Source organism: Sphaeramia orbicularis, chromosome 18, assembly GCF_902148855.1.
Source record: "Sphaeramia orbicularis chromosome 18, fSphaOr1.1, whole genome shotgun sequence".
In the NCBI taxonomy this organism is placed as follows: Eukaryota; Metazoa; Chordata; class Actinopteri; order Kurtiformes; family Apogonidae; genus Sphaeramia; species Sphaeramia orbicularis.
Window position 1 is genome coordinate 33,063,945 of NC_043974.1, and position 13,292 is coordinate 33,077,236.

The 13,292-nt window shown below is 38.5% G+C and overlaps 2 protein-coding genes across 3 annotated transcripts; both read left to right on the forward strand.

The window, feature by feature from the left end:
* The first annotated feature begins 2,002 nt into the window (after positions 1–2,002).
* gabarapb (GABA(A) receptor-associated protein b) lies at positions 2,003–4,787 on the forward strand. Its single transcript, XM_030162314.1, has 4 exons — positions 2,003–2,234; positions 4,015–4,093; positions 4,187–4,305; positions 4,388–4,787. The coding sequence occupies exons 1-4, from the start codon at positions 2,145–2,147 to the stop codon at positions 4,466–4,468; spliced, it is 369 nt and encodes a 122-aa protein (XP_030018174.1). The 5' UTR covers positions 2,003–2,144; the 3' UTR covers positions 4,469–4,787.
* Positions 4,788–7,513: 2,726 nt separating this feature from the next.
* Positions 7,514–13,143, forward strand: gps2 (G protein pathway suppressor 2). Of its 2 annotated transcripts, none has more exons than XM_030161962.1 (11): positions 7,514–7,687; positions 8,072–8,189; positions 8,879–8,988; positions 9,095–9,207; positions 9,293–9,372; positions 10,332–10,411; positions 10,582–10,753; positions 10,909–10,992; positions 11,081–11,157; positions 11,283–11,378; positions 11,478–11,594. In XM_030161962.1, the coding sequence occupies exons 2-11, from the start codon at positions 8,096–8,098 to the stop codon at positions 11,499–11,501; spliced, it is 930 nt and encodes a 309-aa protein (XP_030017822.1). In that variant the 5' UTR covers positions 7,514–7,687; positions 8,072–8,095; the 3' UTR covers positions 11,502–11,594. The 2 variants fall into 2 exon arrangements, with proteins under 2 accessions (XP_030017822.1, XP_030017821.1); XM_030161961.1 differs by lacking the exon at positions 11,478–11,594 and adding an exon at positions 12,542–13,143 and having other exon boundaries at positions 7,515–7,687.
* The last annotated feature ends 149 nt before the right edge of the window (positions 13,144–13,292 follow it).

Sequence of the window (13,292 nt, forward strand, 5' to 3'; positions counted from 1 at the left end):
AATTGTAATCACATTACTTGTGCTAATGTCATCATGCTATCGCCATCTTTTTACTATTTGGGTATTTTCTTGGAGGTCATGAGCACTAAGTCAGGATGTGTGGTGGATTATTCATGTTCCTTTAGTCTAGGGTCAATTATGATGAAATAAGGTTAGAATAGAGAACATTTCCTCATGTACAGGTTTGTTGCATTTCATTTCAGTTACACGTTAATTTATACAACTCTGGAAAAAATTACGCCACTGCAAATTTGTCTGAAATCAGCATTTCTACATGCATAACAGCCATTTCTTTCCAGTACCTGCTGAATGGCATCTTTTTTGGTATTTTGAGCTTTTGGTGACCTCATTGCCAAATCGCCCTTGTAAAAGAGATCTCATCTTGTTAAATAAATGTTAAAATTGTTATGTAGTTCGAATAAATGATCTAAATGACAAGATTTTTATTTGGAATTTGGGAGGAATGTTGTTAGTATATAGACTAAAACAAATGTTAATTTTAATCAAACACATACCCATAAATGAAAAAATAAGAGACTGAAGAATGCAATAGTTCAATGCCATTTGAACAATATTTAATTTTAGCACAACTCTGGAGGGTTTAAGATCATGCAGTGTCACAGTATTTATTTCCACCAATTTATGGACGCATAACGTGACACATAATGCTGTGAACCCAGACCTGACCACTGAATCGACCCCGGAGGCTCGGACTGTATAGGCACTAAGCATGATGGGTAACTACTCCATCAGCATACATTTTCCTTAGTGATTTTTCTCCATTTATTATAATATTTTCCTCTGCATTTTGCTTCTTTTTTGTGGAAATCATGTCTTTTCCTACATTTAATTCACTGATCATGTAGATGTTCGTAAAAGTTCAGAGTAAATTCAAAGATCATTTTATCAAAACAGAGAAAAGTAACTTTTTCCGCCAATTATCTCATTAACTGAACATAAAAACAGTCATCTACAACCACTGACATGTATCAAACTACTCTTCTTTACTTGACTTTACAAAGCACATTCATGTGATTAGAGCAAAGTATTTTTATAGTCATTTTACAGCGATGGATCTGGGACTTTATGTACAGTTATATAAATAGTAGCAGCACTCAATATCAGTACAGTTTCCGTGTGTTTGCTTCAAGCCTTATGTTATTTAGGATTATGGTGAAAGTGGGTAAATACTGGAATGATCCCAGATTTATAGCTGTTGCAACTCCCTGTGTTACGGTCACCCAGTCTCCCCTATAATGCTCATTATAACCTGCAAAAACAACAACAGTCTGAGACTTTTTTGTAGATATGCAAAAACAGAGGTGTGATATATTAAGAAATAACTAGATGTTGAATGAGGTTAATATAAAAAAAGTGGAGTCTACAGGATCTGATGGAGATTGCTGCATGATTATACTTCATTTACATATATATTTTTGTCCTTACTTTTCACTGACTGTGATTTAGATTGCATCATAAACCTCTTAGCTTCACCTGACACTTAGTTGCTGTTGTGGCAAAGGCGGAAATTGCGAAACTTCCACCAGATTTGTGACAGTGCACATTAATCAGATGAGACAAGGACATTTATCCCAGTGTTTTCTACTGGGTGCATATTAAAAACACCGCGGATGAGGAAAATGTAAAATCAGGGTGAAATATGTCGTGTTTTGTGAGTTTGCTCCGTCTAACTGCTACAGACCGATGCCTGAGCTACGGTCATATGACAAGGACAGAGACCATCTCACTACCCTACCCTGCGTCTCACAGCGCAGGGGTTGATCAAAATAAAATAGTTCCACCAAAAACGTCACAGAGGCATCAGTAGTGAAGCAAAAAACGCCAATGCAAATGTATACTGTTATTCTAAATATCTATGGATTATCTAGTTATGCTTGGGCTTTACATGTTGACAATTCGCGCTATGTTAACTCACCGGACTATATTCTCCAGTACGTCATGTTGTTATTGTATCCCTCCGCCACAGTCGCACTAGGAAAACAGCTGTGTCGAGCTAAGGCTAGTTAGCATCGTTTGTTTTTGTCGTGTGTGTCAGCGATTCCAGCCGTTCCTTGTGCAAACCCGCTATAAACTCGTACATACCGGAGTGACCGACTTGTTGTCTGTCATCTCTTTTATTAACGATGAAGTTTCAATACAAAGAGGAGCACCCTTTTGAGAAAAGGCGATCCGAGGGCGAGAAAATAAGGAAGAAGTATCCGGACAGGGTTCCAGTGAGTAGCTAACGTTAGCCTGGTTAGCTCGGTCTGTGTTGTTAGCTAGCCATGTTGCTAACGCTAAATGTTATTTTGTTCGCTTCTGTAACGCTCATATTGTGTACCTGATTGTGTTGACAGTTTATGTACACAATTCTTTTCAACGTATGATCATGTGTTTTTATTTAACCACAGATAACAATCCTTAATTGTGTTTGCAGTCGGCTGCCACGTTAGTAAACATCTCAGTTAGCTACCACAGGTAAAGGTTAACCATGAAGAATTTCGGCCTCGGTGAAAAGGCCAGTTTTTGCTCGCTTCGTGTAATCCTTCCGTGTGAAAATGTGTAATCTACCGTTATGCTAAATAAGAGAGACTGTGTTAAAATTATGTATTTTGTCGGCTGTAGTGGTTAAAGACACGGTGAGAGGAGCGTCCAGAGGTAGTTAGCTGGGTGCAGTTGAGGCTGTGTGTTGAAATTCTAATAGCAGTGCACCTTAAAATAGTAAGTGCCAACAAACAGGATTCTTGTTTACGTCGCCCTGGCTCCTGAAGATAGGATGGCTTTTCCTTAGTCCACCGAGCCTGGCATTTAGCCACATTAAGTCACTGATCGGAACTGTCTGGGTAGAGAACAATAATGCGATTTAAGTTCCTTTAGTTCATCTGAAAATCGTATATACCCACAGTCTGTCACTGTACAGCCATTATTAGTAGAAGAAGGTCAAAGAACAATAGTGATTATGGAGCTTGATTAATTGATCTGGTCCTTTGTCCCAGTAAATATAACAAATACGTATGTCTGTAATATACTGGTCAAAAAAGAATAGTACAGTACTGATTAAAAAATAGTTTCAGTTTCTTAATCAATGTGTGGGCAAGTAGAATGGTGAGACTGAACAGGAGCTCATAAAGGTGGTTTCATTGATTCCTTTCTCAATCCTTGTGCTTTTTCAGGCCATAAAGTGTGTAACTAGTAACTATTTTGGTAAGTGTTTGATATATTTGAGTCATTTTTAAGGGCAAAAGGTCTAAATCTCCCGATCCCAGCTTCATAATTGTGATTACTGAAGTTTTTACCTGCTGCTTTATGATAGGAAACTGAAGTCTTTGCTTAGGGACCAAACAAGCCATGTGAGCACATTAGCTTGGCTGTTTTCTGAGGTTTCATACACAAAACAGCTAAATAATTCATCCAGAAAATAATCAACAATGGTAGAATACAATAATGACAGCCTTACTATTTTCTAAATACTATAAAAAATGTGTAGTTTTTAGTCAAATAAGAAAAATCAACAAGAAAAGCCACAGCCGACCATCACAAGTTGCAGGAAAAACCTGTAATGATGACTAATTTGGCTTTTTATTGCCGATAAACATAGTAATTTTAAAGAGATTATCAAATCAAGAATCAAGTAATTGTCTAGTTCTTGTGTCAGTCACCTAATAGTTTGTTCGATGATATTGATCTCTGTTGTGTGGGCAGGTCTTATATCACTCAGCTGAATCACATAAAATGCCTTTATTTTGCTCCTTTCTCAACTCCTCTGTATTAAATCATATGTAAACTTAAATGATACATAATATAGGCATGTTTATTTTGAATGATAGAATAATATACGTTAGAGGCAAAATGTAAGTTGGACTTGATCTGCTTCATTTATCACTCGACTGTAAATTTAGAGCAGTTTCACATCCTTTTTCTGAGAAAGGTTAAATATGATACCTTCTAAGAAAACGCAGTCCTTTCATTTGCCTATATGTGATGTTTATCAATACCGCTTCTTCTTTTTCATAGGTAATTGTGGAGAAAGCCCCCAAAGCCAGAATAGGAGATCTGGACAAGAAGAAATACCTTGTCCCTTCTGACCTGACAGGTATAGATAACATGCAAAGTCTCCAAAGGTTCAAAGGATGTTAAATATCATGGTTGTATTTTATATACAACAATAAACGCTTCTGTTTGACAGTGGGCCAGTTTTACTTCCTCATCCGGAAAAGAATCCACTTGCGAGCTGAGGATGCTCTCTTCTTCTTTGTAAACAACGTCATTCCACCCACTTCAGCCACCATGGGTCTGTTGTACCAGGTGAGACTCGATTCCTGTCCCTCGATCAGCTGTTCACACCACATTGCCACATCCTAACTCTTTCTCTTTCCGTCCTCTGCAGGAGCACCACGAAGAGGACTTTTTCCTCTACATTGCCTACAGTGACGAGAGCGTGTATGGGAACAGCCAAAGGGAAATCTGATCCCGCTACCACCCCACTACCCCCACCCCCCTACCCCTCCTCCAACCACTACCCACCTCTCCGAGACCTCCACCGCTCATTCATTTAAATATTAAATCCAGCTCAGCAGCCTAGAGTTCCCAGAGTAAATATGTCAAATGCACTTTCACCGCCCATACATTCATTACCCTCCTCCAATCCATTTTCCATTTCTGTCTTTATTCTGAAGTCTGAATTATATTTGCCTCCACGTCTTCTTCATTTCTTTTTCTTTCCAATAACTGCTTTGGTTGAGCGGTCTCGTGGCCAGTTATTTTTCTAGCGTGGTAAAAAAACCAACGATCATACTTTATCTTAAAAAAAACAGAGAAGGCATCATTACAGGATGTTAGATCTAGGCCTTAAAGATAGTTAGTCAAGGGTTAGGGGACGAAGGGGAACAAGTATGTGGGTTCAAGTTCAACTTTCAGCTCTTTTTCACGTCGGGGATAATTATTGTTTTGATGTTTCGCAGGAGATTTGGTTGTATTTTATGTTCAGGGTAGGAAAATTAACAAAATGCAGGTAAAAGCAGGTCTGTGGCAGGATTAAGGATAACTGTTTTGCAGCAGTTCTTTTCCTAGAAAACCTGAAGTGGCTACGTCGCTAGGAAAGGCTTTTTTGTTTTTTGGGGGGGTTATTTTGTGTTTGCGTTGAATAAACAGCCACTGAAGCAAGTAAATCCGAATTATGTGCCGCCGTCGAGTTTTGCAAGGAGTTGAATAGAATTCAGACTAAACCTCATCCTCTGCTTCCAGTGGTAAGACTATTACGTTGACTGCTACTATGATTACTGTTGTTATTATTGTTAATTTTAGATGGCTTAATTTCTAAAAGTATTGTAAAGCTGAGTGCAATTTCTCTTTTTTTTTTTTTTTTTTTAAGTTTTGTCTCCTTTTTTAAAGAAAATAAGATTTGGACTCTGTATACAGCTGCATTACTGGCTCTTTCTCTCTCCACTCATGACCATACATGATAAAATGTGATAAAAAGCTAAATGTGTCTGTGTCTTTGTTTTTGTGTGTATTTACCAGACAGCAAATTAGAATTAGACCAGGCCTGTTATGAGCACTGACAGGATTATTTTACAAACTGATATTGGAAAAACTCTGTTCCATTAGCAGTCAGTGGTTAATGTCAGGGTCTTTCATACATTTTACGAGGAACTTACAAAGTCTAGAAAAGAATGTAGTTTAGGAGTGGTCTAGGAAAATTATCTTAGTAAGTTAGAGATAAAACCTGTCAGTACATAAAGTCATGTATGACACAGGTTGATGTCATCATAATGGACAGTGAAAGTAACAGAACAAATGAATGTCTACTAAGATCTATTGTATTGAAAGCAGAATTCTTATACTTGCAAAATGTAACTGAGTCTGTTTGTTTTTTTATTCGGTCTATGTTGGTTCCAGGTATTATTTTAAGGTACTGAGTATTTTGTTTATTCAGTATTTGACTTTTTCAGAAAACGCGACGAAAGCTCTAATTTATAGAAGCTGAAACATGTTGGATAAAATAATTACATGGCACTTATAGAACTAATGTTTATTAAAAGCCCAATATTGTTCAAAGACTGAGGGAAACCATAATGAACCTGTTTTTGTTGTTTTAGTTACTGTTGCATGTATTTATTTTTATTCCAGTTAAAGTTAATTCTGTACAGTTACATTTATTTAGTCTTTCCTCCATTTTCTCTTGTGTTCACAATAGAAGCTCATAAAAAGCTTTGTGAATAATGTTTATCTCTACATGGATTTAATCTCAAACTGATATTCATTTACCGTGTTAGCAACTCTGAATATTCTCAGAATTCTATCACTGAGAGGCTTTATGGGTATGGCCTCCGGCTTCTTTAGTGGAATTACTGACGTTTCGGGAAAATAAAAGCTCATTCAGTTTTAGATTATGTTTTTTAATTGATTTATTCATTTGACTTGGTTGTTCAGTTTAATAGTCGATGCATTCAGTGTAAAATTGTTTAAAGAAGGAACACATTTTATTATTTGTGTCATCCTAAATTTGGTCAGTGGTGCAGATATAATCAGTGCGTGATAAAAAACCTCTGATACAAATAAATAAAGTGGTAGAACGTCTCACTTTAAGGTGCCTTTGATAGCAAACTCAACATTCAGAGCTGGAGTTCTTCTGTTTGCTTAAGGCGTTCAGTATAAACTTATCTGACTGTTCATCTGGTTTTCTTCTGTTAGTATGACTAGTTTTCTGTTAAAAGGAGCCTGGAAAGATAGAGAAAACATTTATTTACATTTCAGTGACATGAAATGTTCTGGTTTCTACATGGGTTTTGGTAAACGTGGAACATCTGGAGCAATAAGAAATAAATACACAATATTGGTATTAAAAAGTATGTATCATTAAATTGGAAATAATTATTATTTGGAAATTGCAAAAACACATTGTAGTCTAACTGAAAGTGACAATTTATGTCCAGAGTGACAAATGATGAAGATAGAAATGTCTGAATCATAACATCTCATATTGTTTATTCATAATAATGAACATTTACGAAGAATAAAGAGGAGCAACGAGTGGAAAACACTGCTGAAATAGTCAACAAACTCATCAAGACCACAAACACGAGGAGGGAGCTTAAATTCATAAATTACTTTCAACAGAGGGATACATCCAGTACAAAAATTTTTCTTGTATTGTAACTTTTGAAAAAAGAAGAAAGAAAGGCATTGTTTCTGCAGCTGAGAATTGACGGTGTTTGTGTGTGTGTTTGTGTCTGTGTATATGTAAAATTAAACTCAGCACAAAATTGTGTCTTATTTGAGAATAACATAACATTAAATATTATATTTTAAGTGTCTCAAATAAATAAAGAAAAGCTCTTCTAGGTTTTCATTGTAAATTGCATCAGATCTTCACTGATAAGCAAGAAACAAATGACCGAATGCTTAAAAAGTAGTTAAATGCATATTTTAAGTACATTTAGGCTAGTTGAAATAATAACTTGAGATCTGGAGCAAAATAACTTAAAAACTACATTTCCCACAATGCAATTTGAAGACACCGGAAGTGCACTTTAATCAACCAGGATAAAAAAAAAAACACACCTCGGTCTGTTTATATTTTGGCTGATGTTCTCGTTTATTTTGTTTACCGGCTTCAGTCATTTTACTTGAAATAGAAACCGCGAGCCGGTTCACTTCTTTTTAATCGACTCACAAAGCAACAAACGTAAGATTTTTCCTATTTCATTGCCCAGTCGCTGTAATTTGGTGAAGAGTTGTGACAAACTGTGTAACGTTAGCGCCAAGTAGCGGGATGAAGCTAACACCGGGTAGCATATGTTTTGGAGGCTGTTGAAAATATTTAATTCGTCTGGTTTATTCATTTAACATGCATGAGCACTCATAGTAAGTCCAAGTCTGTGTGTAAGCCGCCACTGTACTATTTAAGGGTGTGGAGCGGCAGTTAGTGATGTTGCTAATTGTTAGCCACCTAGCAGCTGTCGCTAGGCCTTTAACTGGCTCTGTGGCTGATAGGTTTGTAGACGCTGTGAAATGTACTTCCGCTCATCACTGCAGCCTTTTCCAACACCTCATATCTGTTCCCACGCAGCTGGCCCCTCCACTGCCTGTCACCATGCCCGCTCTGCTGGAGAGACCCAAGCTGTCCAACGCGATGGCTAGAGCCCTCCACAAACACATTATGAGGGAGAGGGAGCGAAAGAGACAAGGTGAATGTCTGCTGATCTGTCACTTTACTACATATGCCAACATGCATATTCACTCAGTTGCACGGTACATGAAATTGCAGACATGGTACCTTCATACTACATTTTAAGTAAATGGAAGATCTTCATTGATATCAGTCCTGTTACAATTTAAGTGAACTTGTTCCTCAACTTCTCTCTAAAAACATCAAGACAAGACATTACAGCAGATCCACCACAAGAACTTCATTCTGTAAAACATTTTTTGCTTAAACCAATAGGGTATGAAAGCATCTTCCAGGAGAGCTCAAGGTCTTAAAAAGCAAATACAAAATGATGAACTTTATGAGATGAAATGTCAGACAGTATTCCATTATTTTTATTTTATTGAACTATTCTTATTTTATCAGGGTTTAAAATCTGTTGATCATTATGTTCAAAGCAGCTCCAAAATAGTTATAATTGAGCAACAAATCAACTTTAAATCTAATTTGTAATTGCAATAAATTTATATGTCCACATTTTTGCATGTTACATTCACTTTCAATTAAAATTATGGTTCTTGTTTTGGAAATTGGTGTTTTCAGTTTTTGTGTCACTCTTCCTTTGTAATAAATCATGAAAGAGAACATAGAATTATCAAAGTAAAACATTGATTATTCACTGTAAATGGAGAATTTATGATAATGTGAATGTTTTAATGTGTTTTTCAGAGGAGGAAGAGGTAGATAAAATGATGGAACAGAAGATGAAGGAGGAAGAAGAGAGAAAAAGGACAAAAGAAATCGAGGAGAGGATGTCCTTGGAGGAAACCAAAGAACAGGTTGATACAAAAACTGATGCCTGATATTTTATTACAGTTTTTACAAAACACACAGGTGTGAAAATATGTTCTATAGCAAATTTTTTTCCCTCAAACTCAACCATAGGTGATGAAGATGGGAGAGAAGCTCCAGGGACTCCAAGAAGAAAAACATCAGCTGTTTTTACAGCTCAAGAAAGTTCTCCATGAAGAAGAAAAGAGGCGCAGGAAGGAGCAGAGGTAGTTCACGTGTCATTGGTTTTGTTCTTGAGGCCCCTGGTTCCTTGATGTTGCATTTAATTTCATTTTTTTCCTTCTTCACCAGTGATATCACAACTCTGACATCGGCCAGTTACCAACCCAGTCTGCCCATGCACGCAGGACAGCACCTTCTCAGCATTCAAGGTGAGGTCGACGGAAGATCCAGAATTACTCTAAAAAAGTGGAGCTAATGACAATTTCTGGAATTAAACAGATTCTGTACAGACCTGCACTACACACTCTATTTCATATGATATACACTATCATATTATTGCCATAATACACAAATTATTGTACTCGCACTCATTGTCATCCGCTTAACTGGGTCTGGGTCACGGGGGCAGCAGCCTCAGCAGAGGAGCCCGGACAGCCCTCTCCCCAGCCACTTCCACCAGCTCCTCCAGGGGAATCCCGAGGCGTTCCCAGTCCAGCCCAGAGATATAATCCCTCCAGCATGTCCTAGGTCGTCCCCGAGGTCTCCTCCCGGATGGACACGTCCAAAACACCTCCCCAGGGAGGCGTCCGGGAGGCATCCTCACTAAATGCCCGAACCACCTTAACTGGCTCCTCTCGACGTGGAGAAGCATCGACTCTACTCTGAGTCCCTCCTGGATGTCTGAGCTCCTCACCCTATCTCTATGGCTGAGCCCAGCCACGTTGTGGAGGAAACTCATTTCGCCACTTGTACTCATGACCTCGTTTTTTCGGTCATTACCGAGAGCTCATGACTATAGGTGAGGGTCGAAATGTAGATCAACCGGTAAATCGAAAGCTTCGCCTTTCGGCTTAGCTCCCTCTTTACCACAATGAACCTGTTTAGTGTCCACATCACTGCAGACACTCGATCCACCTGTTGATCTCCCACTCCATTCTACCCTCACTCGTAAACAAAATCCTGAGATACTTAAACTCTGCTGCCTGAGGTAGGGCATCCTCCTGGATGTTACTTTGAAAAGTCAGACATGGACCAGAAAACTCAAAATTGAATCTTCCATGCGTTGCCATCCTGATGTTGATATTTTGGCTGTGTTCTGTACTCTCAAACTCTGCATTCTTCATTTGACATTACATTTATTACCTTGTCCTCTTGTTCAATTTCTCAGGAAGTCCAGTGAGCCACAGTCGACCTGGCCCTTTACTAGGAGAACGCAGCAAACAGCTTTTCCCAACTACTGTCATTCCAGTGAGTACCAGAGGATTTGTTATTTCTGTGAGTTTACCGAAGCCTAACAGAGTTTTTTTTTTTTTTTTTACATGTCACTCTTTATCCGTCCTCTGGCTAAATGTACAATCAGTTTGTTAATTGTACACAGGTATTTCTAGTGTGAAACACGTCAATCTGTTCTATTTTAGGCTCGTCACTATCAGACCCCTGGTTTCAGCTCGGGTTCAGCAGAGCATGGCCAGTTCAGTGGTGGTCAGAGTGTTCATGAGCCCTATGGGGTTGCCCAGGCCCAGCACCCCTCCACCTACGCCCCTGGACCGTCTGTACCCGTCAGCTTTGCCAGCAGTTCTCAGATCAGAGGTTATTACAAACAGCCCTTAAGAAATCTTCACTAATATTCACCATTTTGGATCCAAGTTTTTTCATACTTAGTTCTAAACTTGCATCTGTAGCAGGTTAGACTTCTTAAATGTTTGTTGGACTTAATAAGATGATGTTTCTTGGTTTGTCTCAAGGTGCATCTGCATTCCAGGCCATGCAGTACCTTCCCCACCAGCAGCCCGGATACCCTGTCCACAGTCACTTCACCTCCCAGCCTGGTCTGTTACTGTTACAGCCACAACCAAATGCATCACACAGTAATCACAAAACAAACAGTTTCAATAGTAACCTTTATTTCTGGTGCAGGATACATCCCTGGAGCAGGAATACCCCTCCAGAAGCAACTGGAACATGCCAACCAGCAGTCCGGCTTCACTGATGCAGTAAGAAACCCATGTTCATAAAGAGACAGATGGGGTTTACAATCCAGGTTATCTAAAACGAATTGAAAAAGACTGAGAACTTTGGATCTGACATGTCTCTGTCCTTTGCACGGATGCTTTCTCAGGGTGCTTTGAGGCCTATGCATCCCCCTGCCATGCATCCCTCTGCTACGGGTTTGCTGCCGACGCCATCGATGGCTGTTCAGATCCCAACAGCGAAGGTAAAGCTCATTCTACTTATGGTCAGTGATGTATTCAGACCCTGTTCTGATATTAAAACTGTATTCAGGTAAAAGTATCTGTTTTTGTTCATTTTACAGCTTTACAAGTTTGGGCTCATTTGAATGACTTTATAACCTGTTGGGAGCTTAATCTACACTGATGCAGCATATTCTACAAGATCATCATGTTTGTAGTTTGTCAAGAACCATGTTTGTCTAAAAAGTCAGAAAATAGGCCTGTTTTCAGCAACAGTGAATCAAAACAATAAATCTGTGTACTTTGCATAAGAAGGAGGAGAAAATATGGCCGATGGGTCAAAACCGGCCCACAGGATGAATTTGCAAAGTTAAATTACACAGAAAACATTGACAGTCAAGTTGTATTGAACATAAAGTTGGAACGCTGTTTTTTCCAGTCCCAGATGCTTGTTACAACATGTTTAGTGTATTTGTAGATCCACTGTGATCTGTAAATTGTAATGCACATGTGTAAATAATAAACTGAGGTATAATATTGTTAAAATTGCAATTATTTTTCTTAAGAAATTTCAGGTTGTTTGTGGTTATTCAGGCTATTCATATATATTTTTTTAAAGGATAGTTTGTAAAAATTTTCATAGTGTAAAACATAGATTATCATAAATAATGACAACTCCAAATATTTCTATTATTTTACTGGTCTGGCCTGCTTGAGATAAAACTGGGCTGTATGCGACCCATGAACTAAAATGAATTTGACACCCGTATTATAGATGTCTAAAATTGAGTCTAACATGATTACAAAGAAAAAAAGCTTCAACGCTGTGTTTTAAAAGCTTGTTCTGTCATCCAGTGTTACATTTTCTGATAAATGAAGTGGTGTAAAAAGTACAATATTTGCCTCTAATATGTATTAAGAAACAAGTTGTATGAAATGGAAATTGTCAAGTACAGTCCAGTTGTTTGCCTCTGTAGTGGCGCCACCTATAGGCCACACATCTTAAAGCATCTAAAACCATGTAATTCCATAGACTTTAATCACAGTCCATGATTAGTTTTTGGGCAAGATATAAGTTAAAGTGTAAATTCTGTTTTCATAGAATCTGTCTTTTTGTAAAACTGTGCATCTCGAGTCTAAAAGAGCATCATTTTCTCATGGCGTTGTTGTGTTTTCCCGCCTCCAGGCGCCATTCCAGAGCTCTCCTCAGGGTGCTCCTCGCCATGGCTTCCTCCCTCACACCCAGAACAGCCAGAGATTTTACCACCATGGCAAGTAACCTCTCCACTTCTGCAAACCCCATCACTGCGCTCAAGAACCCGACGGACGAATAACGGATCGTTAAATCTTGCTGCGTCTGATTTGTGTTCCTTCTTTCTTTTGTATTTTGACTTTATTTCGTCAGCGGTCATGACTTTAACGTGCTTCAGCTGCGATTTTAACACAACTTTGACTTCAGTTTGTTGGAGAAGTAGGTTTTTATTTCGATGTGAAGCCATTCAGGAGGTGCGTACGTGCACTCAACTGTGAATATGTTGTAAAGAGCGAGGCTGCATGATGTTTTCTAGCTTTTTTAAAGAGCATCAGGGGCGGGTTTAATTCAACATAGACCCTGAACTGGGAACACTTATTTTGTTTTAGCAAACTTATGTAAAGTACTAGAGCTGAAATGTAACGTTAAACTGTGTTGCGGATTTCTGGTTGATCACATTACACCCATATCAAATGTTTTAAGTCTCTGCTGTTTATGTTGCTAAATAAAATGAAAAGTAAACGTCGCCTCCAACAGTCTGCGTCATTTTTATCTCGAGTCGACCTCCTGAATCATCGCGTCAGAGTTTGTGAGTACGCCAAATAATAAGCCGTTGGAGTCATTTCTCCAGACCGGTCTGCCAAAAAGAATTTTAATGAAGATCGAGATTTGGCTGAAAGGACTG

Coding starts and splice junctions, on each gene's coding strand:
- gps2 (XM_030161961.1), top strand. CDS start 8,096: ATGCCCGCTCTGCTGGAGAGACCCAAGCTGTCCAACGCGATGGCTAGA. Junction 8,190..8,878: donor GAGGGAGCGAAAGAGACAAG/GTGAATGTCTGC, acceptor TGTGTTTTTCAG/AGGAGGAAGAGGTAGATAAA. Junction 10,754..10,908: donor CAGCAGTTCTCAGATCAGAG/GTTATTACAAAC, acceptor GTTTGTCTCAAG/GTGCATCTGCATTCCAGGCC.
- gabarapb (XM_030162314.1), top strand. CDS start 2,145: ATGAAGTTTCAATACAAAGAGGAGCACCCTTTTGAGAAAAGGCGATCC. Junction 2,235..4,014: donor AGTATCCGGACAGGGTTCCA/GTGAGTAGCTAA, acceptor TCTTTTTCATAG/GTAATTGTGGAGAAAGCCCC. Junction 4,094..4,186: donor TGTCCCTTCTGACCTGACAG/GTATAGATAACA, acceptor TCTGTTTGACAG/TGGGCCAGTTTTACTTCCTC.